The 25,495-nt window shown below is 44.4% G+C and overlaps 3 protein-coding genes across 10 annotated transcripts in view; 2 read left to right on the forward strand and 1 right to left on the reverse strand.

Moving 5' to 3' along the window:
* Positions 1 to 8,304, forward strand: part of mnb (minibrain) — a 128,176-nt gene extending 119,872 nt beyond the window's left edge. For 6 of the 7 annotated variants that reach the window (XM_075692320.1, XM_075692322.1, XM_075692319.1 and 3 more), the window contains 2 exons: positions 100 to 310; positions 1,238 to 8,304. In XM_075692320.1, coding sequence (XP_075548435.1) covers positions 100 to 310; positions 1,238 to 1,569 — 543 coding nt within the window. In that variant the 3' untranslated portion in view covers positions 1,570 to 8,304. The remainder of the gene's footprint in view (positions 1 to 99; positions 311 to 1,237) is intronic. The other variant, XM_075692318.1, reaches the window with a different exon arrangement.
* LOC142582510 (uncharacterized) lies at positions 8,206 to 23,475 on the reverse strand. The gene is made up of 7 exons (XM_075692326.1): positions 23,293 to 23,475; positions 22,179 to 22,292; positions 19,135 to 19,331; positions 16,405 to 16,545; positions 12,143 to 12,304; positions 10,968 to 11,194; positions 8,206 to 8,415 (listed from the first exon to the last, which is right to left on the reverse strand). The coding sequence occupies exons 1-7, from the start codon at positions 23,360 to 23,362 to the stop codon at positions 8,331 to 8,333; spliced, it is 996 nt and encodes a 331-aa protein (XP_075548441.1). The 5' UTR covers positions 23,363 to 23,475; the 3' UTR covers positions 8,206 to 8,330.
* A 207-nt stretch (positions 23,476 to 23,682) lies between these two features.
* LOC142582506 (condensin-2 complex subunit G2-like) overlaps positions 23,683 to 25,495 on the forward strand; it is a 111,541-nt gene continuing 109,728 nt past the window's right edge. For both annotated transcript variants that reach the window (XM_075692314.1, XM_075692316.1), the window contains exon 1: positions 23,683 to 23,971. In XM_075692314.1, the coding sequence (XP_075548429.1) occupies positions 23,918 to 23,971 (54 nt within the window). In that variant the 5' untranslated portion in view covers positions 23,683 to 23,917. The remainder of the gene's footprint in view (positions 23,972 to 25,495) is intronic.

The following is a 25,495-nucleotide window of genomic DNA, read 5'->3' on the forward strand; positions in this document are numbered from 1 at the left end:
TCCTTGCATGTCAGCCGTGTAGGAAGAGGTTTGGTAGAATTTATGGTGGCACTAGCGCATTTCAGTCAGTGCTAAGGTATCCACTTGCATTTTTTTCAGGGGCGCATCACACCACATCATGCACTGCAGCACTCATTCTTTCGGCGCACTGCGGACGAAGGCACCAATACATCAACATCACCAGCCGCCCTCGAAGGGAGCGCGTCAACATCTGCGTCGTGTCTCATGCTGATGGCACCCCCGCAGGTGGCTCTCAACAATGGAACTTCCTCCGCATCCTCCTCATCAGCATCCTCGGGCGCCAGCTCCTGTGAGTGGCATCAACTGGGGACGTATTCTGAAACGTTCGCCGCCGCGAAAGTTTCGCCCTGGCCACGCCTCCGCCGTTGCGGCGCGCGCTGAATGGCTGCTTTGACAAAACCGGAAATTCACTTGCGCCACCTGAATTTCCGGTTTTGTCAAAGCAGCCATTCAGAGGGCGCCGCAACGGCGGAGGCGTGGCCAGGGCGAAACTTTCGCGGCGGCGAACGTTTCAGAATACGTCCCCTGTAGTGCATCTCTCTCCTATCTTCATCTTTTCTGTGGCAAACGTTTTTGAGCAGATGGAAAGGCTTATTCGTGCTTGCACCTATTATAATCTCTTCAGAATCAAAAGCTGTGAAAAGACCTGGTGTTAAAAATTCATTGTGGCTACAACTGACGTTTGACCATACTGCAAAAACTCACTTTGACAAGGGTAGGGTCTCCTATCGAAACGTTGGCCAGCCTTTCTGAGGCACCTTATCCCTGTTTATAACCTTTATACCGCATTTGAATATGTACTGCAAGAAATCGATGCAGTCTGCTGTTAAACCTAAATAGGCTCTTGGTAATTACATTCATTTGAGAAGTTGCATAGCTATGTTGTATACTATAGTGCGATATGTGTTCTATTTTTTGTCGAAGAGCAGTGGTTCAGCGTGTATGGACTGCCATTTCTAATTGCCCTGGAAATTACGTAATGCCACCTATTCCTTGTCGGAACCTCTGTTCTTGAAAGCTTTGCATAGCCTATTAAAACAAGACAGGTGAATGAGAAATGTCTTGGAGCAAATGCTCTGCCAATGTTGGCTCCAGAGAGACATCTCTTGTTCGATCCCTGTTGAACGCTTCCTAGCCCCGATAGGAGGGGACCACGGTGTCGCACATGCATGCCATCGTATCACTAAGAGTGTGTCCGTATGTGCACTTCTTGCAGCAGCCTCCTCATCGGGTAGCCGAACCCGGCCAGATCCTGCGTCACTGCTGCACTCATCGTTGCACTGCATGATGGCCCCTTCCAAAGCAGCAGCAGCGGTGGTTGGCTCCTCATCTTCAGAGGCTCGGTGCAGTCGCGGCACGGCTCGACTGGTGGCCGAGCCCCAACTGCAGCCACAGCCACAGCCACCGCAGCAGCAGCAGCGCCTCAGCCCCATGGACACTCTGGGCTATCACCACGGTTACGGGGCCCCATACGCACGGGCACCCGACGGCGAGGACTCGCCCATGTTGGGCATCTGTGTCGACTCGGCACCTGTCGTCTCTCATTGATGTGTCCCCCGCATAGGAGAGAGGAGGCCACACTCCCCCAGTGCTGCTACTATTGCCCGGATGGGGGCAGCTGCTTCTGAGAACGTCAGATGGACATGGGCATTGTTTAATGCGTGCGATGATGCCGGGGCGCCCCGAGCATGTGATCTTCTTTGGCAGCCTGGGTTTGGATGGCGGGCTGTAGTGGACAGTGGCTTCCTTTGTACTAACACAGCGAACGAGCTATGCTATGCACAACTTCAGCTCATGCGCATGTGTGTGCCAGATTGGATCTGAGGTTATTTTTCACAGTGTACAGGCTTGAGAAGAAAAACATGGGTAGCAGAAATTTAGTGCACATTGTGCTTGCTGTCCTTCTCTTCTTTTTCTTGGAACAGTATGTTGCCCAGTAAATCGTTGCCACAGTTTGATTGCAACAGATACTAGCCAGTCTGCAATCTGGGAGCTATTTTCTCAAAAAGGTGCAAGCTCAGCATTAAATAGGGTCCTGGCTGTGACCCTTCTTCAGATTTGGTAAATTCATGGCCCCTAGTCCATAGCAGCATTTGTCGTGGTGTTGGTACAAAGTTCATTAAGCTCATTTTGCGATGTGGCCGCTAAAGAAGATGACATGCCTAGCGTACACACACTGACTAATTATATTGTTTTTAGAGCACCCGTGTTGGACCCTCATGACAGGCTTGACCGGAAACCTTTTTGTTGTGTGTTCGGGAGCCGAGAGGGTGTTCTTTGAAATTTCTGCCTAGGTCACCCAAATAGGCTCTAGCAGCGTACAGTTGCAACCTCGCAATGTTTCTTGGTGCCTGCGGAGCATGGTAACTATCACTCATGGCACTGTTAGTGTTCTTGCGCAGTTTTTACCTGTGACGTGTGGCATTCTTTCCACTTAATACGAGGACGAAATTTTGTCAACATTTTATTCCCGACATCTCTTATGAGAGAAGCATGTTGAAACGAATGCAAGGCCGCAGAATTATGGCAAAGGAAAATGTAGCTCCGTGGAACACTGGAGACGAGATACGTTTATCTGCTTTCTATCTTTTTTTTAAACCTTCTTACAAGAACTAAATTTGAGGCACTTCGTTTCATCCCTCTTTAATCTGATGAGGTCACATTGCTAACACATGACATCTGAATGTTCAGTGGCGAGCGATCCTTGTGGCGTTCTGCAGTTGCAAGGAAATAGGCGGGTCCACCAGCGAGCACGCGCACTCTTAAGCCACTGTAGAAAGGGAAACTTTCACTAGACAACCCTACAACATTTCCTCTCAACACAGCAGCCAGGCTGGGGGGGTGCGGACATGGTCGCTGCGTTGGAGGCTGTTGAGAAGAGGGCATTCCTCTCAATGAGTGTCGTCTGCAGCCTTCTGCAACCAGATGGGAGTGTAGAGAGGCGGGAGCACTAGTGGTGTAGCCCCCATTAGGAGTTTGTGGGGCTGGTAGGGAGTGTGGCAATGTACATAGCTAGCTGGAAAGGGGGAGGGGTGTTGAGTGTGCATTGTCACCTGTACATAGCTGGGGTGTGCCCCAACACCCTCTTCTCATCGTTGGGCATCTTGAGGAAGAAAAAAAGACGCTAGGAGGTAGTCACGGTGAGAAGTAGCGGGAAAGGGGCCCCGATTGGTTGCTCGTGCCGAGACTGGAGTGAAAAAAAAAATAATTTATACTACCTGTACATCACTTGCGCAACACTGAGAGGGCGCGCCATGGTCGAGATATGCTGTATCTTACTGTACATAGCTATAAATATTATACATACAATATATAAATATATAAATATGCTATGCGCTACCCTTCTCCCTCTTCCCGTGAAATTGGCCACCAAACTGGAATAAAAGAAAATGTGTGTAGTGCATGGAAGCAGGTGGCAGAGCACGTGTTCGAAAGAGAAAAAAAAAATTCCGGGATATTTATTTTGCTCTTATTTCCAATTTTTGCCTCTTCCCGTCAACTCTCTCTTTCCATCCTTTTCTGGTAGAACTGTGCCGGCTTGTTCCTTACTACTTACGAAAAGCCCGAGAGAAATTGAAAATCACTCCTTCAGTGTTGAGGCTCGAGTTGGGATTCTTTGTTTGCACTGTGCCTTTCCAAGTGCAATTTACTGTTTTTTTAGAGAAAAGAAAGGACCCCCCATCTACATTCAGTAGCTCTGGACAACTGTGATGTGCAATCTGGGTCAAACGATGTAGAAAAGAAAAAGGAACTGACCTTCCCATTGGCAATGCTTGTTTTCTTAGGACATTTAGTTTGGCTTTTAGTGAAACACATTGAGTGAAGCCATTTGTCATCCTTTTCACTTCAGGGGGTATTGGTGTGACTATCCACTTGGAATGTGGAGGTTACGCTTGAATTTCCTTCTACAGCTAGTACTGATTCAAGATGCTCGAACCACCACGAGCACAAGCGTGCTGTTTCCCATAGAGTTCTCACTGCAAAAGGAAATCGGTTGCACTAGAACGATGAGGAACCCAAGAAAAAAAATTATACCACACCATACCTGTGCACTGTTGTTAACAGCATCCTTAAGAATGGTGAGCTTGAAAACGTGACTCTCTGCCTGCGGAAAGTAAGTAGAATTAAGTAAGTAGAATTAAGAGGGCCCACAAATAACTGTGTGTTGGTACCCGACAACCATAAGTGATATCCAAATCAACGCCTTAGCGACGGCTCCCTGCTGATAACAGAAACCAATCTCGAAGGCCGTGCGTTTGCTGGCTGAATGCACTAAAAGTGATTTCAAGAGCCAGAAACATGTCATGGACAGCATGTTTTGGAACGACCTGTTCTGGTCCAGCTGTGACTTGACAGATGTTGTGGGTAGAGTTGTACCTCCGATTTGTCGACTTGTTGCACAGCTGTAGGTACATATGCATGAATGTTAAGTGATGGCAATGCCATAGTATGATCACCTGCATGCTACTCTGCAGGAAATAGGATAAAGGAAAAGGCCCTTAAAAAAAAGGTAGACATTCGAGTAACATAAGAAAGGAAATAAAATAAGTACATGTCTTCAGAAAAAGTATCCGGGGTGATGAAGGCATGCAATATTGTAATCTTGCAGATGTGAAAAAGTCGATGACATTCTCGGTCAATGGTGGACCACGGTTAGGAGAGCAGGCCTATTGAGTCTGTGTGTGAACACCGCTTTGATGGGCAAAGCCATTAGCGAGAATTGAAAGCCAGGGGCTCGTGCGAGGCTTTGGCATCGAGTAGTTTGTGTGAAAAACCACGCACTTACTGCTCCGTCGAGAAGCCCGTTTGGCACCTCGGTGTGGGATTTGAGATGACCCAGGTGGCACTTCGAGGGGCCGTAACTGTTATTTTTTTTTTCTGTGAAGTAATGCAACAGTTTTGTGCAACGAGGAGGAAGGGGAGTGCGAGGATGTTCTTTGGCTGCAGCAAGAGAGGACGATCCCCTTCTGTGTGCCGAATCTTTGCACTCCTGCCTTTTGTCTCGCATCTCCAGAAGGCGGGTAGTGGTGCAACCTCTGCTTTTTGATCCTTCTCTCTCACACATGCTCGATCGATTGCTGACCGACTTCTCTGTCCTACCTGTTGATTTCATGCAGTGTAAATAGTGCCATTGAATATGTAGCTGCATACCGACACAAGACAACATGCATTGCAGATGCCACCCGTGGGATTGTGTCGTTTGGTGAAGAGTGTGAAGAATCAACTGCTTTTGTTTTTCTTCGCCTCTCTCTCATTCTTTTTCTAAGTTGTCCTTGGAGTGCAAGGACGGTGTTCTGGGCTGTGTTCCAATTCTTTGTGGCACCGCAGGCTGGTTATCCATACACGTCACTCAGCTCTGTCGCTGAATGTCGAGGACAGTCGCCTGCAACATGGTAAGAAATGGTGTCTGTCCTCAATCTGCCTGGCGGACCACCTAGCAGGGACTGCTGGTCTGTTTATTCCTGTTTCCAGAACCCGTGTACAGTAGTACATTATGCTCTTATACAGGATAACTAGGCCAGGCTTAAAGGGCCACTTAAGCGAAATGGTAAAGTGGTTTACACTGATAAAGTATTAGTTCAATACTCTACTTTTGTTAATTTTACGTTAATGGGTTGGATTGGAATAGAAAGTGAAGGTCAAAGTTCAATTTTCTTTAAATATTTTGCACTGATATGCCAGTGTGATGCCAGAGATTTGAGTTTATATTTACGAAATTTGGCTCTTGTGGACGAGTAAAAGTTTTTGAAACCTTTTAATTCAGTCTTTGGTTCCTTTAGAACGCAATGTAGCACATCTTTACTAGGAAAAAAAAAAATTACCTATACCTTGCAAATCGCTGTGAAAATCTGCGACATTGGAGCGAGTTGGTGAGGGAACCTCAAGGTGACGTTGCCTGCCAGTTTTCCTTGAGCTTTTTTCTGGCTTACCAAGCTTCTTCTGGGGGTTAGAGCGTGTTTTTCTTTTCATTTCTCTCTCTCTCTTTTCTAGAGGGGCGATTTACTAACACAGTGCATGAATTTCCTCTTTAGTGTTTCTGTAACAGTTGCCACTTGCCACTAAATTGACAAATCAAGGACACTTTCATCTTGTTTTAAACGGCAGCTTTCGCACATTTTCACTAGCCAGGAAATAAAGGGGTGGGAGGGTGCAATAGCTGCAGAAGTACGCTCGGGTCCTAGAAGGTTCACATTCATAAGGTGTTATCTCGGGCAAGGTACTAAAAACATGACTGGCTGCCTTAAATTCACATTTTACTCCACCCGAAGAATTTAGAGTAAAGCAAAATCTTTTTTTCTCTTCAGCCCTCTCAATAACCTTTTACACAGAGTAGTATGTAGGCAGTTAAGACACAAGCTGACAAAAATATTTTCATTAAAGTCCTCCACAAATGTGTGCCAATCCGAGCAACTTGTATATCAACGAAGCTGCATATGGGGGTTTTCCCACCCTTCAGAAGTGCTCGGGGTTTGTTTGTTGGCTGTTACTAGTGACAATTTGTCGCCGACACTACCTGCACTTCCTCACCGATGGCTTGGTCATACGAATGCTTCGGGGCTTCCACGGAGGCTGCGTTACTGGCTGCTATCCACCACCACAGCTGTATGAACTCCTAGCTGATCTAAAGTGTGATGCAAGAAAGATTAGAGACTAGTGGCTAAAAAAAAGTGGAGAGAGAGGTTTTCTATGTGTGTGAGGTGTATGCAACCTAGCTTATTTTAGCATCGCTTATAATTGTTCTAAAGAAAAAAAAAAGCATTTCTCAATCTCTCTGCGTTTGCTAATTCTCTTCTGGCAGCTGCCTTGAAAGTGCAAGAAAGCTTTCATGCCTGTTTGGACATACTTTCAGTGCTCATATCCACTGGGCAAGTCACTTCTTTTTTTATTTGCCTGGAGTTGCTACCTGGAATAATGTTGAGATGAAATTAGATAAGTGTAGAGGCCTATTTCGTGCAGATATTGTGCGTGAACTATGACTGATGCCTCATGGACAGCACATTTCATACGAATCGTACGTGCCATCTCTGCAGTCTGTGAAGTGGCGGCCATTTCTAAAATAGCCGTAAGGTTTCCAAAGGAATGAAAAGTTTGCTTTGAAAGCATGAAGCAGTTGAGTCACTGAATAGGAACACAGCCCATAGACAAAAAAAAAAATCTTTTATTGTCTTGCAAGTTGTCTTTACAGTTTAGCTTTCACAATTGTCATGTTTCACTAGTGTGCCTAGTGTGTTCATGTGTTGGGACATGTTTTCTTTTTTCTCTTGTGTGGAGAAGGAAGCTGTGGTTCCCCGGGGGAGGAATAAAACATCACACCTCCTCATTTTTCTCTAAAAAAAAAATTGCATCAGCTTGTGATGCTACACTGCCACGTCACGTCCTCCCACTGCCAGAGCGGTCAGTGGTGAGGGGTAACTTTTTTGCTGTATAACCACAAGCTCCCCCGGAATCACGGCCTTTCCTGCAATACTGCAATGTTGCCCCTTCACACACACATACATTATGTGGATACACGCGCTGGCACATGTTATCACCATAAGCTTGCAGTTCTTTTTTCCTCTCCACTACTTGTCATGCTCTCAGAGACTGTTTCTTTGTTCCCTCACTTGTTTCCGGTGACAAGGCAGCATAGAAAGGTTTGCAAGTTCTTGTGTGTGTCTCTAAAAAAAAACAAAAAAAAAGCTGAACTTGTTTGTCCACAAAGAAAGTTTTTTAGCATTTGCAAGTGTAGAAAGCAGTGTAGCAGTCTACTTTTTTCTCTTGATGCAATGTGCGCAATCCAACCACAACCAAGCAGCTTTTCTCTGTCCTGAAAACTGATTTTTTTTTTTAATAACACGATTTTCTTTCTTCCTGCGACCATTGTTTCATGCGAATGTTTTCTCAAGTGTTTTGTGCTTTTGCTCCGATATATTTTGGCTCCTGTATTTTTTTCGTGTATGGGAGAATCTAGTCTAGCATTGCTTCTTGGCAACCATTTTTTAAAAGCAAATGGGACGGGGGTTGATTTTCTAAAGCAAGAAAAAAAAAAAATTTGCGAAGGAAAAAAAATTTCGACGAGAACAGCATATATGTCTTTTTTCCTTTCTTTATTAAGAGGGGAAGGGGGCGCGCGCGTCCTTGGTCGCGCGCATATGACGGCAAGCTCACACACTTTCAAAAGTGAACGACTGCGGGAGACAGAAAGTGACCAAAAAAAAGGCCCATGATTTTTATTGTGTATATAAGTAAAAGAGAGAGAAACAATGATATTGATGACAATAAAAGTTAAAACCAGCAAAACGAGTTGTGTTTGCAATCTTTTCTTGACCTTACTGGCGACACTGCTCGAGCTGTGCTTCAGCCAATTTCAGGGGGGAAGTGATGCAGGGGCTGTCGTCTTTCATCTCTTTCAACCTGTGCATGGAAGAGATTTACTTGTTTATTGCCACTGCAGCATTAAAGGTGAACTGCAACAAAATTTCACCTTGGATAAATTGGTTATAAATGAGAAGCGATACTACCACCAAAAAAAAAAAAAGTTTACATGTTAGAACCTTGATCTGATTGTGACGTACACTGTAGTGGCAGGACTCCAGATTAATTCTGACTACCTTGGATTTGGGTGCTGACAGTAAATACGAGCAAAGAGGCTGCCATGGGGCTATTTTTGATAGAACAGAGGTGGTGATAGGCAAAAGCCCAAGATCACAATATAAAAAATCTATGCAGGCTTTCATAAGCACACAAACAATTGGCAATGAAATGCACCAAAGTATAAGTCAAAAGTAACCAGGGAGGCTGAGGGAGCCAACCTCAAATTTTAAGCACCCTACGCTGCCAAAAGGTAGTCACCAACGGCAACACTGATCCCAGCCGTGGAGGCCGCATTCCACCAAGGTTAAAAAAAAAAAAAAAAAAAAAAAAAAAAAAAAACCCGCTGTTGTGTTATGCATGTTGAAGGAACCTCAGGCGGTCAGAATTAATTTTGAGCCCCTAACTATGGCGTCCCTCATATATTACAGTGAAACCTCGTTAAACCGTAGTTGGCCGGAGCTCGGAAAAAGTATGTGCTAAACGGTAGTACTGCTCAACCGAAACAGCACGAGATCGCCCTCTTTTCTGTCAAAACCAGAAATCAGAGAGCGTGAGATGAAAGGGGAAAAAACACAGTATTTCACTTCGCGGGATAAAAGTGTTATTTTCGTTTGATGCCGTGGCGTCAAATTTGCTAAAGCTGTGAGCCAGCCTTTCAGTAAGCCCCCTCTTCTCTGCAAACACTCGCATGGAAGATTCCTCGTTGACGTTGCGTGTTCTCCATGCATGCGGTTGGTAGCGCTGCAGAAATTGCGGGGCGCCTGTTTCATTGCAGGGTGCTGTTCTCGTCGCGACAATTGCATTCATGAGGCTGACGTAACGAGCAGCTTCTGCCACTGTCGGGCATTCCAAATGCCACAAACCGTAGTCAACAGTAGATCCCTGTTGCGTGCCAGCGCCAACTTCTTCATGTCACGTTCGATAGCACGAAAGATGTAGAGCCCCCGGCGTCTTTTTTATCCGAGCTTCGGCATGATGCAAGTCTTTGTTTGCAAGATGCCACAAAGCTTTCTGGCACGGCACCAAAATGATGTTGATGTGGTTTCATGCGCAAATGCACAGGGCGCTTGGAGGCCGTTGTTCTGACCTCTGATGCTTGTTGTTCTGCTGGGCCGCCCAATATCGTTTGCGCAATGAAAAGTGGAAACGCTACATGTTAACCGATACATACGCAATAAGCTGGTGCGGTTTATGCGGATACAAAACACATTATGTCCGATGGCCGCTGAGTCGGGGATTTGACTTTACTACTTAGAAAACAAAACTACTGTTTAAGCGGGTACGGTTTAACAAGGTTTTACCGTACACAGAAGTTTTTGGGACATTGCACTTACAAAACTGAAGCAGATCATGTGACTGCCAACACTGGGTACACTTGGGAAAATTGGCATCAAGGCAACAGCATTATAGCCGCTCACCCCCATAGCAGATCTTGTGATGCAACACTTTGCATGCAGTGAAAAGTAGAGTGTCCATATAATTGCAGCCGCACTACTGTAGTTGCACAAATATAATGCGTTTTTGTTTTTCAATATTTTCAGCCTATGAATATGCCTCTATGTTTATTTGGGTTTGCAACACAAACGTAACACAGTTAATAAAAAGTATTGTTTTTCCACCATTCTTAAAGTGCAGCGAGCTAAACTGCACTAGGCACCACCACAATCGCCACTGCGTCCATAGCCTTGTTCAAAAGCACAATACGACTTGGCATATAGCACGACGCAGTTCTTGCCGACAGTGACAAATACATCAACAGTGAAAATTAGGAAAGAGTGCACACACTCATCCTTTCACTACATTTTGCGACAGCAGTTTGCAGTAACGGTGAGCAAAGCGCACTGCAAGCATCCACTTTTATGCATCGTTTCATGTTGTAATTGCAATACCATAATTACATAATGTTCCTCCCTTTTCTGAGAGAGCGGAGGTGCCAGCCTTGCATTATTAGAGAGGTTTAGCTTGTCCGGTATTCGGGTAAACGCAGGCGGATGGGGCATTGGAGCGGAGGCGTAAACGGGAGCGGCCTGCATGGTGCAGCCCCCTGGTGGCGCAGAGCTCAGACCAAAAACAGCTAATGTTCCAGTAAGCAAGTGTATTTTACTTTGCTGTCGGTGTAAATTTTTGGGCAGCAACATGATTACGCCAGCGCCAAAGTAGAATACACTTGATTAAGGCAATATTAGCTGTTTTTGGTCTGTTTGAGCTCTGCGCCCCCAGGTGGCTGCACCATGCAGGCCGCTCCCGTTTATGCCTCCGCTCCAACGCCCCATCCGCCTGCGTTTACCCAAATACCGGACAAGCTAAACCTCTCTATTAACATGCAAATACGGTAAAGGTATTGCATGCTGGCGAGGGTCAGGAATGTGCACCTGGAAATGAGTGTCTGCAGCTGCCGCTGATCCAGGGACATCTTTTTGAGGGCAGTTGAGCAGTGTGTGGCGAGGGTTCGCAAGCAGAGCAGCTTGGCCTTATTGTGACTGCTGTCCTGCCACTCGGGCATCTTGCGCACAAAGTTCCACGCCTGCTGCGCATACTCCAGCAGGGAGCTCCACTGCTCGGCCTGGCACAACTGCTGGCCACGTTGTAGGCACTTGCGCTGCGAGATGGGCAAATCTCCCCCATGTGAAGTTCTCTGACCATACTGGCTGCAAAGTTCTTTGTTGACCCCAACACCCACTCCACAACAGCATTGGTCAAGCTTTATATCTAGGCCCCTAAAGCAAGTATATGCAGTCAAATTGTGATGTTACAAACACGAATATAAGAAAGCATATATGTAAATTTTGGTTAGTCATGCTTTATCTTTACGAGTATGCTATTGCTTATAACAAAACTGAAAATGCAAGACCTCAGACAGTATCAGTTAGTGTAGTGAATATCTGTTCACTTGCAGCTAAAGATATACAATTTAGCAGAGAACTTGAAATGGTGTATTCTGGATGCTGATCTGCAAGAGGCATTCTGCTTGCATTATTTTCCCGCAGACCCAATCGCGATACCTCCTCACCTCAATATAGGTGTATGCGTTTAGACAGACACAGAATATAACGAGGTTTGACTGCACTACTACCTCTGCTTTAGTGACATCACTGTACCAAGCACTGTAGCTTGTGACATGCTAAGGATGCACTGTAAAATATACCAGCCAATTATGTTTGCTAATTTCCACGATGTCCCTGGTGTAGCACAGAGGCCAAATGCTGAGCAGGTTTGTGCTTGGAGATTGTACTAAATTCTCAGTTTGGCATCAAGTATAGACACTATACTACTTTCTTTCTGTTGGCATTCCTCTGGCTTGTCAAAGGCTGAGCAATTGCTTCCATAGGTGACAGATTTGGCTTGAAGATGAAAAATTTTATCTTTTATTCAATAGGCACATGCGCAGAAAACTGGCAGGCTGGCTAGTAACAAATTAGACATCTACACATTATTGCACAGCATGTCAGAAATTGATTAATACTAGATTGTGCCAAATGTAAGAATTCATAGCGATTACGAAATTATGCCTGTGGCTCATAAAATGGCTCGCTTGCACTGTCCTCACCTTGAAAGTCTCGATAGGGATCTGCACACGACGAAAGCAGAATGCGTCGCGACTGTTGCCCCAGTGTTTTTGAGGGAAGGCTCTGTAGATTTGGTGCAGCAGCTTCTCTAGCTTCTGCATCGAGTGAGCAAGGTCGGGCTTGGGCAGCAGCTCCTGAACGATCTGGTAGTCCCGACGGATAAAGAAAAATGGTTGGCATGGCAAGGAAGAAGCTTACACGATGAAAGAATTAATGAAAGGTAGCTGTCATAAAAACACCATTGAGCGGCCGCTAAAATGTACAGGAAAGACGCAATGCAACATAGCCCTGGGGTATACTTGTCTCGTACAACAATCTCAAAGGCAACCCAGGTCCATTAAGTCAAGGATGACTTCCATACAAGATTTCTTCTGTGGGGGTGAGGACCCATATTTTAGAATGTTCCGTTTCATTTTCCTCACTTATCATACATGACGACAAATGGGCGATCCTAGTGCTGACGTTGGCGTGACAAAGTCAGCCTCAGAATGTGTTGTTTTATGCTTGCTTGTGGCGACGATTTATTTTTACTTTAATTTTACGCTGAACTCTAGAAGGTCTAGAAGCCTTATGATCTCTCAACCACTCCTTACTCCCAAGCCATGGCAACCCTGGCGGGTTTACTAAGCTTCACAACTATTGGCATTGAAAAAGAGATCACGCAACCAGCACTCTCCATAAAGAACAGCCGTATGTCAGGAACCGAAAAGCATGCAGAGGTTACATCTGGAATGTGAATTGTGCTAAACTATACCAAGCATTTTTTTTCATTGGCTTTTGGGGGCCAGGTGAGACAGCAGGCACCAAGCTAAAAAATTCACCCCATAGGCACCTGTACTTGGGATATGCAAGGGGCGGGGTTGTGTCCCCCTTTGTCACGCTGTGAGGCATGCCGATATAGCTTTGCACGATCCCCTTGGCCAACTCCAAAAGCGAGAAGGCTATCCTGAATGGGTTGCACACACATCTACGCAATTCCGCAGCTAGTTGCAGGAGAAAAAGGGTGGGAGCTGTCAAAGTCATGTTCACTCAAAAACTAGACCCCAAAATATTGCTGGGTCCCATAATCGAGAGTAGATGTAAGCATGAAATGGCAACCGGTAAAGCAGATTGGTTGGAGATGATACTAGCCACAATCTTAAAATGGGTGTAGTGCATGTTTGCAACGCCACTCCCCACCACACTGCACCGTACCATACTATGCACTGGTCCACATGGATGCTGCCCAGCTAGAAGAAAACCGGCTGAAGGTGGCACGACAGGCAGCGAATGACACCAGGGAGACAGAGCGCACTGCGCAGCTAGAAGAAAAGCGCCTGAAGCTGCGTGGCACCATCTCTCGAGACGACGCAAGTACAACGCCGCAGAAATCACAGACCTCTGGCATTCGAAACATTCGGCAATCCAACGGCAATCCTGTCTCAGCAGCAAAAAGATGACAATAAAATGTATGGTGCTCTGTACCTTTTAAATATAGCTATTGGAAATGAGAAATAAAACTTAAGCGTACTAGGAGTTCCAGCTTGAGTGATATTGTAAACAAATATTAGGAAAAACTGAAGCAGTATGTTTTGTAACTTGTTTGGGCAGTAACTAGCGTATGTAATGTGGCCCTGTACAAAGGGTTAGAGGGCCAGAGACCGCACTTTCTTAAGTTTTTACTGGTTGCCCGGATGATCTCGTTTTGTTCTCACAGGTTGCCCGCATGTTCTTGTTTGAGTGCCCGGATAACAGCTCTGGCTTTTAGCGCAAAGTCACAGATTCCTCTATCTGGATTTGCAGAATTTCAAAGTTGCGGGCTTTAACCATAGCTCTGTTATGGCTTGCCTTACTTTTAATGTGCTGAAGTTACTAGGCATGCAAAATTCAAGTGTATTTTATTGGAAAAAAAAATTGAGTAAAGGATGTATTACAAGGTGGACTTACAGAGGCTATAAGAATTCAGGCATTCGTTTCATTAAAAAATCATGGCAGGTCCAACATGCCTGCTGGAATCTATAATATGGGATCCCCTGCACTTGTGAAAACTTTCTTTAAATTCTTGATCGCTTTTAATGAAACTTGCTGAGTTCATGTATTTCAATGCGCTAGTTCTAAATTTACATCCAGTTTCCTTGCAGAATAAATAAATTTTCAGAAATTGAAGAGATTTAGCTTTATTGCATAATTTCCTTGGAGGTGAGCTATTTACCAAACTATATATAGCATAATAAAGATTGACATACAAAAATGATGCGGAAGTAACAAAGAGCGCAGATTACCAAGAATGGTGTTTCAACCCAATTTTATATCAAATGAGAACATTGCAAATTTCAGTGAGAAAAATGCATCGAACTGAAAAAAAAAAACTAACTTTTCTTCTTAAAATTGTCTAATGAATATGACGTTATTTCGTAAATTTGCACTCTACACAGCTTTGCTTTTCTGAAAAAAAAAAAAGCTTCAGGCGCTCAAGTAGAAGCAGAGATAATATGGGATTATCACCAAAATTGCGTTTTTGAGAAAACAACGAAAAACATTTCACGTCTGATAATTGAAAGTTGGAAAAAATAAAAATAAAATAAAACTGCACCAAACACCATCAGTAGGCACCAGCTGTCATTCATGCACGTTTTTGCCAGTCAAAAACATAGCATGCACTGCGAGTACATTCACTTCAAGAGGATTACACATTTTTGGGCCCTAAATCCTCGCGGCAAGCTCCATCCCGACGCAACTGCACCGCAGATCTCGCAAACCACAATCAGTTTTGTTGTGAGATCGTGATCCTGATTGCTCCGCACTAGCTTTGTACAATCACTGCAAGTATTGCAAGAGAGAACGCTAAGGAGATTGTTCATTAATGCAAGTTTAACGACAACGTACGGAGCAGCTGGCTCCGCGACCGAGGCTGCTGCACTATTGGCAGTTGGATCTTCAACAAAGCGCCACATCTTTTCGCCTCGTGGCCAGTGTAGATGCAATCTTGTCGAACGTAGCTTACTCATGTGCTCTTATCTTATCCACTTCCTCTTCAGTTATGACAGCCATGTCATTCTTAAGCGAGTGGAACAGGCGTGTGGAGGTACGTGATCCAGCAGAGCAGCAGTTGAGGCGTTCACGTTCGGCGACGGTACTTCAGCGGCGAGCTGCCGGATATCCTGTGCTGACTGCATCGATGGAATTACTTTCAGAAGTTTCTTGCATCTTGCACATTTTCGTCCATAATGATTCACGGATCGAAACTATGTTGGACCTCCTGCATATCCAGTGTCGCACTCATAGACTAAGATAAAATGACGGCTGTTGTCATTTGAGCGCACGTGGTCGTTGGAGCCAATCGCTACTCTCCATCTTGGTCACGTGCTCAAACAGGCCAATAGTAGCATGCATAACTCATTTCTTTCGATGTTTTTTCAGTACCGCAGAGCCGGCAATGTTGCCGACTGTTAAATAAAAAAGACAGAAGCGTGAGCGTTCGAGTGATAACAAAATGGCGCTGGCAGAATGCATAGTTATCAAGTTATGTGCGATAAAAATCAGGCGCGATTTGTCCCCGATTTAAAGGGCAATGATTACGGACTCGCATCAGTAGGTCATAACGCAAGAAATATGCGGTAGTTTATAACCAAATTTTGGAAGTAGGTGCGCAAACGCATCAGGAACACGGAAATTAAAAATTGAAAATTCAGCTTTCGGGCTGATTATTGGCCCCAAAGACTTGAGTCCCTCTTAAAGGAACACTAAAGGCAAACAGTCAAGCTAAAGTGATAGAATAATGCTCGAGAATATCTAAGGCATCAATATTATCGAAAACAAAGCTTGAGTAGTCAATAAATCGAGGTAAATCCAGGACACGATTTCAGACTCGCCTGGGACAGAGCGATGACATAGGCACTCCTCATTATAGTTCTGGCACTAGTAACCACCCACTCGTAATAAAAACATGATTGCATTGCTCCGATATTTATGTCTCTGTGCAATGTTCCACAGATTTCTGATGTTCTCCCATGCTGCAGTGATTCTTTTGATGATGCACTCACCCTGGTTTTTATCATTTCATCATGGTAATCACAGGTCATCTGATCATTGTATACTGACACAGTCCACTGTGCTGAATTTTGACATGTTTTCATCTTCTGAGTTCTCTAGCTATCTTTGCACTGGCCACTCTCTGTTATGTTATTTTCATGCCATGCACCATGCTAAAAACGTTAGCAGTTTGTGGTCATTTATACCAACAAAACAAGGAATAAGGACTTGCCTGTTTAGCTGCTGCATTGCGGCCCATAGTGTCCTTCAGTAAGGCCACCAGCTGAGCCTTGGTTAAAGCGGTCAAGGCCACCTCAGTTTCCGCTTCAGCTTCACGTGACTGAAGCCTCAAGCGCTTCACAGGTGATACCAGCTGTGATTAAAACAAACAGTTTGGTTGAGCACATATTGAACACATTAATTTCTCTGTGGTTTTAGGTGCAGGCATACAGCCTTGTCCTTATGTGCTTCTACAACACAAATCAAATTATAGAATGCAAAAGGTATTCAGCACGGTACCCCCCCAGCTATAACAGAGTTCAAAATAACAGACTGGTGGGCTAGCTGTTACTGCGTAACTTGAGGTTAATCGCAAGAGAGCACGTAGGACAACAGAACGGGATGGCACTATATAAGGCATGGGCTGCAATGCAGCAGCTAAACAGGTAAGCGCGGTATCTTCGTCCCCTTCTGTTGTCCTACGTGATCTCTCGCACTGAAGCTCAAGCTATAACAGGTTCCATTTCTGAAGCTTAATATGCGGAGAGGATGGCAGAAAATCCCAGAAAAAAGCTAACTGTATCAGCTTTCCTTTCAAACCAAGACTTCTACTTTACTTTTTTCTCTGTTTTTTAAATAAGGACATGTAACAAAGTGCAGCAATCCGCTTAGAAAAATAAATGATGATGTTCAGCAAGTCCCACAGAGCGGTTACAGACTTCACTGCCATATGCATTTCGACTGCCACATTATTAGATGAAAAATGGAATGGCCCGATAAATAGTTATAGAACATTAAAAGAACTATTTTATTTGTATGAAATGAAAACTATTTTATAAGTTTGTAGCATGCATATATGACCTTGAAGAAGCAGCTGCTGCCATACAAAATACATCACTCCTGAGCAAAGAATGTGATGGATTGGGACAAAATAAACAAACTGCACAAAAGACTAATGCTTTTGCCATTTAAAAAGTTATTTTGTCAATAGATGCTTTTATTTTATCCTTTTTCTTGCCCGCCTACATGTTTTTGGAACTACTGTTAAAGAGCCCCTAAACTGCTCTTACCTTGAAAATTTGTCACATAGTGCACCAGCCTACAACGAAATATACAGCCACTAGAATCTTTTAAAATAATTCCTTAATAGCATTAGGGAAAAGTTAAAAGCATTTGATAAACGGCTACATGGCCACCGTGGTTTCTTGTTCGCCTTCCCTACCATCCACAGAGGCTCTCTCTCACCAACTCTATTGAGCTGGGCTAGGGCTTGCATCAACACATCAGAGGGAAGGTTCCTCCACTGTTGGGCCCTAATCGCCCTTTGGACAATGCTGACTGAATGGAAGCTTCACGGAAGGATCAGTGGAGCGCAATGGACACCACACTTCCCTGCTCAAAACCCACAACTGGCTCCCGTCATATTGGCGCTATTGCCCTTTGTCAGCTGACCAACAGACAGCTTTTAGTACCTAGCTGGTGTCACAACGTGCAGAGGGACCAAAAAAGCTCAGCAAGGAGCATGGGATCGCTCTTTTTAACTTCTGGCTTTTCCACAGCACACAGCACTACCCTGTTCGCGAATTACTAAACACTATGATCCCGCTAGTCATAGTGCCACTGTGCCTACTAAATAAGCTAGTATGCCAGCAATAATGACCAAGTTTGCAAACAGCTTGAAATGCCATAGGTTACCTTTGGATCACATTTATGATTCACAGTCATTTCGCTGTATACCTTGACATGGTAACAGCCAGCTATCTTGGACACATGGCTGAATGCTATGAAATAACATTTTTTATACATTTATTGAACCACACTGTTCCATCAATGCAAAAAATAAAGTTTCCATGCATATGCACTGTAAAGGCCAACTGCAACAGAAATTCACTTTGGCTGAATTAGTTATAATTGAATAGTTATACCATCAAAGTAATTTTAGAGAAGCTGCAGGGGTGGTAACTAACTTTTTCTTTGTTACCATCCATGAAATAGCATGTTAGAAAAATTGGGCATATGGTGGTTAGCAGATATTTTGATGCATATCCCAGGCCATGACCTCCGAGATTTTCAGCACCATTGCTGCCATCACGCTGGTTCTCAATATTTTGGACTCTGCGTCATTTTCAGAAAGCGGCAATGGTGACATTTTATTTTTTTCAGTTGCAGTATCAGCATCTATTGTTGTAAGCATTTCGCAGTGCTTCTGCTCATATTTTAAACATAAGATTTTGCACATAGGATGCTGTAAATATGTATACTGCAAGAAACTAGACATTTTATGTGGTCTAAAATTTGTAGGGGTTAGCTTTGAATTTCAGAATGAGATCATCTACAATAAGGAACTTAACATATGGCCTGTGTGACTTTGGGCACTATTAATAAATTTCCCTTGATGTGGCATGTCTCAGCTCTCACAGTTTCCCTAAAGGAAACCATATAGTGTAAGATGCCATGTGTGGGGCAATCATTATGTGACTTCATGTCAGATCCATGTTTGAGACCCACCAATCTACACAGGAGAACAGAAAGAGTCCCAGATTCTCTCCTGGAGTGCCTCTAGGAGACATCTCAGTCTCTTCCCTTCCTACCAAAACGGTCACCACCAAGAGAGGTGGTCATACCCATTCACTATAAATAAGATGCTTTTGATAACAGTTACTAGACGAACAATAAATGTGGGGTATCACAGCAGGGCTCAGTTCTAGGTAAGAGAATGCTGAAAAGGGGAGAGAAACTTTACCTTCTTGCTGGGCGATGCATTGACTGCATCTGATATATCGGCAGGAAGGAGCAGACGCTTCCTGGGAGAGCTTCGAACTGGACTCATCATGAGCTGTGCCTTGCTTGGTGTCTGAGGGTGTTCCAAGCTGGAGCTGCTTTTTGGAGACTGCTGACGCTTTGTTGGTGTGCGTGGGGGTGTCAGTGCAAACTGGTTCCCTACAGAAAGATACAGATGAGAAAATATAGAAGGGTAAGCATTCAGATTCATAAAGAGCATAGAAATGGGCAAGCTGGTTTAGATTATTCATGGTTGGATTCCCAAGAAACACTGCTGTGCCCTGTTTGTTGTCTCTGTTCTCCATCCCTTTCACTGCACCAGAAAAATTAACTATTAGAACTTTATGAGCAGCAGTGGTCCTATTGTCCATGAAATTTAACTGCATTGCAACTACAATATACAAGAGACTACTGCAAAGATTGAAAGACAAGCCAGTAAAATATAAATATAATGGAATAATATTTCATGCGCGATTGCTGTAGAATGCAATCTGCTATTATATTATAGCTTTCCAGTGAAAACAGTTTGTCCCTAGGACATCCGAATCATGTTCCAATGTTCAAGCACCATTTCAGATACAAACTATATGCGCTGTGCGTCCAGTTCAGGATATCCTACCACGGACGTTCCAAGGATCAGTGGCTGCACATGGACCTGTTGTGGATACCTTACCAAAAATATCCCAAATCCCACATGAACCTTTTTTGACATACATATGAATATTTGTCCTCCAACTGAGGCTTAGTTTTTGAATTTCCTCGTAAAAAAATTACGTTTTCTGGCATGTTCAAATTACAATCTGAAACTATCATGTCTGCAGCTTGTGTGTATGTCGTACTTTACAAATTTTCTGAAGCAATTTACTTGAAAACTTCAATTAGTTCAATAAGGCACTTGCGCTTGGCAAAAGGCCTAGAATAATGAGAATTATGCTGCACTATCGCACATGTGCATGTATACACAACGTACCTGTTCTTGATGTGTGGGCGCTCTGCCCATTGCATCTGTCGCACAGTGTGTGCTGTGACCATAATGGACATTATGGCAAACACTGTGCAAAAGGCCCTGGCATACGTTTGCAAAATGTCTGCAGCATGTCCACATAATGTCCTTCGCAGACATGCAAGGGATGCACGCAGGACACGAAAAGTGCGGCCAAACGGTCACGTGAGGGATGTCCGCAGGACGTATTCGACACAACCCAAGGATTTCATTTTATTACAGTGGGGCTACATATGCCTACCCTCCCATACATTTTTCAATGTCCAGGCCTCAAAACTCCTGTGCCCTCTATGAGGAGGCAGAGAAAAAGGAAAGCTAGGAAACAGGCTGCGATTAGTGGCGAAGACTGTGCCACAAAGCGATGCAAGTACCACGCCAGTAAAGTGGACAAGCACAAGGGTGTGTATGCGAAATTTCAGAGGGACTTTCTGGACATAAATTTCGTATTCAGTTGTGCAGTGTGCGACAGACTGGTTCGAGAATGATTTGATGGTGATTGGTAACATTCGAGATGTCGCGAAGCATGAATGTAGTGTGGTTTTGAGAGCTACTGCAGCTCCCGATTCAGCCAGCTGCTCGGTTTGTGTGCACCGAGGAAGCACTAATGGCTTTAACGCGCATCGATCATTTGGTTTGACAGGTGGTTGCTAACAAGCCTCTTGCTGCATTTCCGCGCTTGTGTAAAGAACCCAACGGGCAGTTAGCATGTTGAGTGCACTGGTATGGAGAGGCATCGTGTAGTGTGTACTGCCAAAGAACAAGCTGCTCACGCGGCCCAACTTTGGGACCGTAGATGTGAGCGTGAGTGCCGCGCGGCACGAACTGACGAGGAGCGTGCCGAGGAGACTGCCCATAAGCGGCGGGCTGTGCAAAGCCCCTCAGATCGCAAGGCAATTAATGTGGCACAATGACAGAGGTACCACGCTTGTAAGGCTGATACTGACAGTGGTGTCGATGCGCGATTCTGTCAAGGCTTCATGGACAAAACGTTTGGCTTCAGTCGTTGTGGATGTGAACAACTGTGGTTTGAAAACAACCTATTGGTGATTGTGAGCATTTCTTACCACGATGTTTATAGCTCTGCTGATCATCCACTTTCGCAGCGCAGAATGGCCTTTAAATTTTTTCCCTTGAAAGCCCCTTGCGGAGTATGACATTAGAGGTGAGAATACAAGAAACTTAATTAAAGGTTGTCTAGAACATTATTTAAAAACCACTTGTTATTTTGCCCACAGAGGAAGATAAATGTGATGGCAGATATGTGGTGGAGAAGGCTGATCCAGTTTACTGCCGTGTGAGGAAAAAATGACAGGATGGTGACAGTACGTACACGTGGACATGCAACATTTAGTGGATGGCCTGTGCACAGAAATATATGTGAAAGTGGTAGGAGGTAAGGCACATGGTATAGTGAACTGGTGTAGGACTTCTGAAATAATTAACTCGTGATACAGCACTGATGGAATAGGGTGTCTAAACTATATTTTGCTTTTAACCATGTCATGCTGATATCATATGGGTATGTCGAATGAATGAACCGTGATATGGTGCGATTCTGTATGTATTCGACAGTGTTGGTGAGGTCAATCTGGTGAGGATCCCATATGGATGATGCATCCATGTCCTGGCATTGGATGTCCACAGAATGTATATAGGACGTCACTGGGTGATTACTATGCAAACTGTAGCCCTACAACTCCATATAGCTCCGCCTGCACCAAACCAAGTCCACATAAAACGGTGAACATGGAAATACAGAAACACATCTTGGACTTTTTACATCTTGATCTAGCAAACAAGTGTGCATATTTGCAACATCTACTCAGTCAATGGTGTGTTCATTGGGACCACACATTATGACAACAAACGTAACCAAGGCCATTGGCATTCCTGACAAGAAGAATCAGTACTTTTGCCCTGCACACCACGTGGCTGCATGTAATCACTGTGTATCACTATATGCATGCAGAAATGATACTAGCATAGTGAACTGAGTGACATACCTGGTGGTATGATCCGCCTTCCACGCCTGCGGACAACTTCTTCATCAGGTGATGTAGACGGAGAGGGCGAGCCAATGTATGCCATGTTGGCAACTGAAGGTGGTGAACCATAAGCTGCAATGAAATTTAAAGTGAGAATTCATTTCCTTGTTTTTCCATCATGAACTTCAGGGCTAAACTTTAATGATGTTAGTAAAGATCGTGTCATGTTTTACAGTAGCCATCATTATAACTGCCTGCTCATTTTTGCTTTGCGTAACGGTTGCTGTGCTTGGCTACGGTACATCACAAATCCTTTTTAGAAATTATGGCGAGGTACAGTGGCTTTAACTAGCGTGAAGAAGTATTTTCAGCGATGTTAACTGTTCGCCCTGTCTTGTCAGAAAAACCACAAACAAACACCCAAGAGTGTATTTCTCACGCCTCACGCGAAAAGAACGCGCCCAAGCGTTTTCTCTTCAAAAGCATGCACGATTAACTTATTGTACGTAACAGTAATGGATGTGACAATAAAGAGCAATCTATTGCGAATGAGTACGCATCTTATGTGCAGCGTCGTCGTTCGGTACCTTATTGTTTATTTCTTTACATTGTTTCATGAAATGATAGCTACGTAAGCTCGATCAGGTGTGTAAAAAAGCAAATGAACCGGCCATCTACCAGGTTTACAAGCCGCAAACGATCAGCAGTCACATGTAGGCCTATACTTTTCGCGCCCTATGAGATCCCGCCTTTAGACATAAATTGAAGGAAAAATACAAAGAAACCAAACTTGCAAACGCGTGCCCCGCGACAGAAACAGCAGTGTGTTTGCATCACGAATGAGGCCGTGGTGTGCATATGGCTCGATTAGTCTGGCAGCCAAGTCCGCAACTTCAGTTTACGCTGGAAATACAAAAATGACCAAGATGCAATAAACGATGCTGTAGATTTCATTCTCGAAATAAAGCGACGATCGCCTGAGAATATGCTTGCTTCCAGTATTCGAAGCACTTTAACCAAACACTCTACGACGTTATGTGCCCTTGGACAGCGCTAACATGACCCCCACCCCTAACCAAGTCGCAAAGCTTCTAGGGGGTGAAAAAAAGAATTCATATGTTCTACAGCTTACCGCTTCTGGTGATTTCTCTCAAAGCAGACCGCGTAGTCACAGTGTGCCCAGCGTTTCCGCCGCGGTTCATGTTGACGCCTCAGGTTGACGCCGATCGGCGGGATAAAAAAAAGGCGCGCAAAACGCGACTGCTTACGCGGCACGCAACTCGTCAACTAGCAAAAGACGCCATTTGGTTTGATGAAAATCGCGCGAAAGAGACCCCACATCATCAGAAGTTGCTGATTGGTTCGGTGAGCACAAGCACTTGAAATTTTGTCCAATCGTAACCGACATAGATGACGCTCAATATGCAACGGCGGCGCTGCGTACCACTACCATTCAACAGTACAATTGTTAGCCCTAGTTATTATTAAAGTGATTCTATCTATAGTACAGAAGCGACTGTGGTCAATCTAGTATAAACGATGCGAATTGATGGCGCAAGTGCAGTTTGGCGCCGGCGCCAACGGTAGCGTCTTCGTTTTGAATTTACTTGTGAAACTGTGCTCACTGTTCAATGTATAGGCGTTGGTATTTAGGTTGCTGCGTTAAACCGAAACGTTTAAGCTGCGTGGAATGGTATAGCTAGCAGATCTTTCCCTGAGAAAGCCTTGCGAAGAGTCGCAATTTCAAATCGTGTCTGATGGAGTCTGGAGTTGCTGCGACCTTGGAAAAGCTACTGCCCCTTGCATCTTCCGTAAGTCACTCTTTTGTGTGCACTTTACGTGATACTTAAAAGCAGCGACAGCTAGAATAACGTTGTATGAACACTTTTAAATACCGATATTTAGGTTAAGCTGTAGGAGTCCAAAACGTCTTGCGGATGCAACTCGGGGAAGTGCTGCTGCGCCAGCGCACCGTGGTGCGTTTCAGTCTAGCTTTACAGTTATTGCGACAGGCAGCAACTTCTGCGTTCAGCTTGCTACTACCACTGAACGCGTTTTCTGCGGTGGCATGACCGTTAGCGCTTGTTGTACACGGCCATCTGTTTTACCATCTGTTTTCTGGTGGCTCCTCACTCTACTGCGTTCAGTTCGTAAGCAGTGTTTGTGGCCACGATGCGTTGTCTTAGTTGTTTGGTTAAGGTGTTTGCTCAAGTTCTTGAACTTTTAAATTGTGTGCGAGCTAATGGCCGTCTGATACGTGTTTTCATGGTTTCGTTTCTTGCGATACGTATTTGGCGCTCTGTTGCTTGCGCGTCTGAGCGGGTGCGTAGCGAGAGGGGAAACATACCGTGTACGTGCCCCCCAAATTTGTGAACTAGATAAATGACAGGCGAAAATACAGTCGTGTCCCATTCCCATTTCCCCGGGCGAGCCCCCGCCCGGAAAAAAAAAATAAAAGTAAATCCTGGCTATGCCACTATTCTTCAACCGAAACTGATGAAAACGATCACGCTATTTTTTTCGTTTTTTTTATTTTCGTTTTCATGAACTGCTAAACACAACAGCTGGGTATTCTGAAACGTGCACGTCGGCGCCTACGCACGGCCGCCCCTTGGCGCGCGAAAGTGCAGCCCCTCGCCTTTACGATTTAGCATAAGTGCATTACTATACACGTTTCTTACATATGCTGCGTGCAGTTTACGGACAATAAAAACAGTGTGTTCATAGGGCGATATATTGTGCTTGAGTCTGCATGAATTGCTTCCACTTTAAACATACCATAAGAAGCTATAGCATTTTAGAACTCTTGACAATGCCCAGTTATGGTGATCAGCAGAAACGCTGAGCACGCATGCACATTTATTTTTTTTTCTCCATATGCCGTCACTACATTTAGTCTTGCATATCCTGTTTTCTGTTCGCAAAGGCTTTACCCAGCATCATTGCTTGTATCCTGGTCCATAGCTTCTGTAGTGTCTCTGTTTACCATTTTATTTTGAAAAGGTACCATGATGGCACAGCAAACATAATCAGCCTTAGAAATGTTCCCAAAGTTTTCTGTGCATAACATTTAATTCACATGCAGCGAGCTGCTGTGGCATGGAACTTTTCAAGCATACTTTTGACTGCAGTTGAGATGAACAGCAGGATCAAGGTCAAGCATGCTTCAGAACTACCCTGTAGTGGCACTAAATTTTTGGAGACTCAGGCATGATTCAAAGTACCTGTTAAGTGTGTATCCTTTTGAAGCATGCAAGAATTTCCTATGTCTATTTTAATTTTCTTTTTCTTTTTGTTCCTCTTCTGTGAATTCTCTTGCAAGTTCTCATTTTTAA

Source organism: Dermacentor variabilis, chromosome 5, assembly GCF_050947875.1.
Source record: "Dermacentor variabilis isolate Ectoservices chromosome 5, ASM5094787v1, whole genome shotgun sequence".
Taxonomy (NCBI): domain Eukaryota; kingdom Metazoa; phylum Arthropoda; class Arachnida; order Ixodida; family Ixodidae; genus Dermacentor; species Dermacentor variabilis.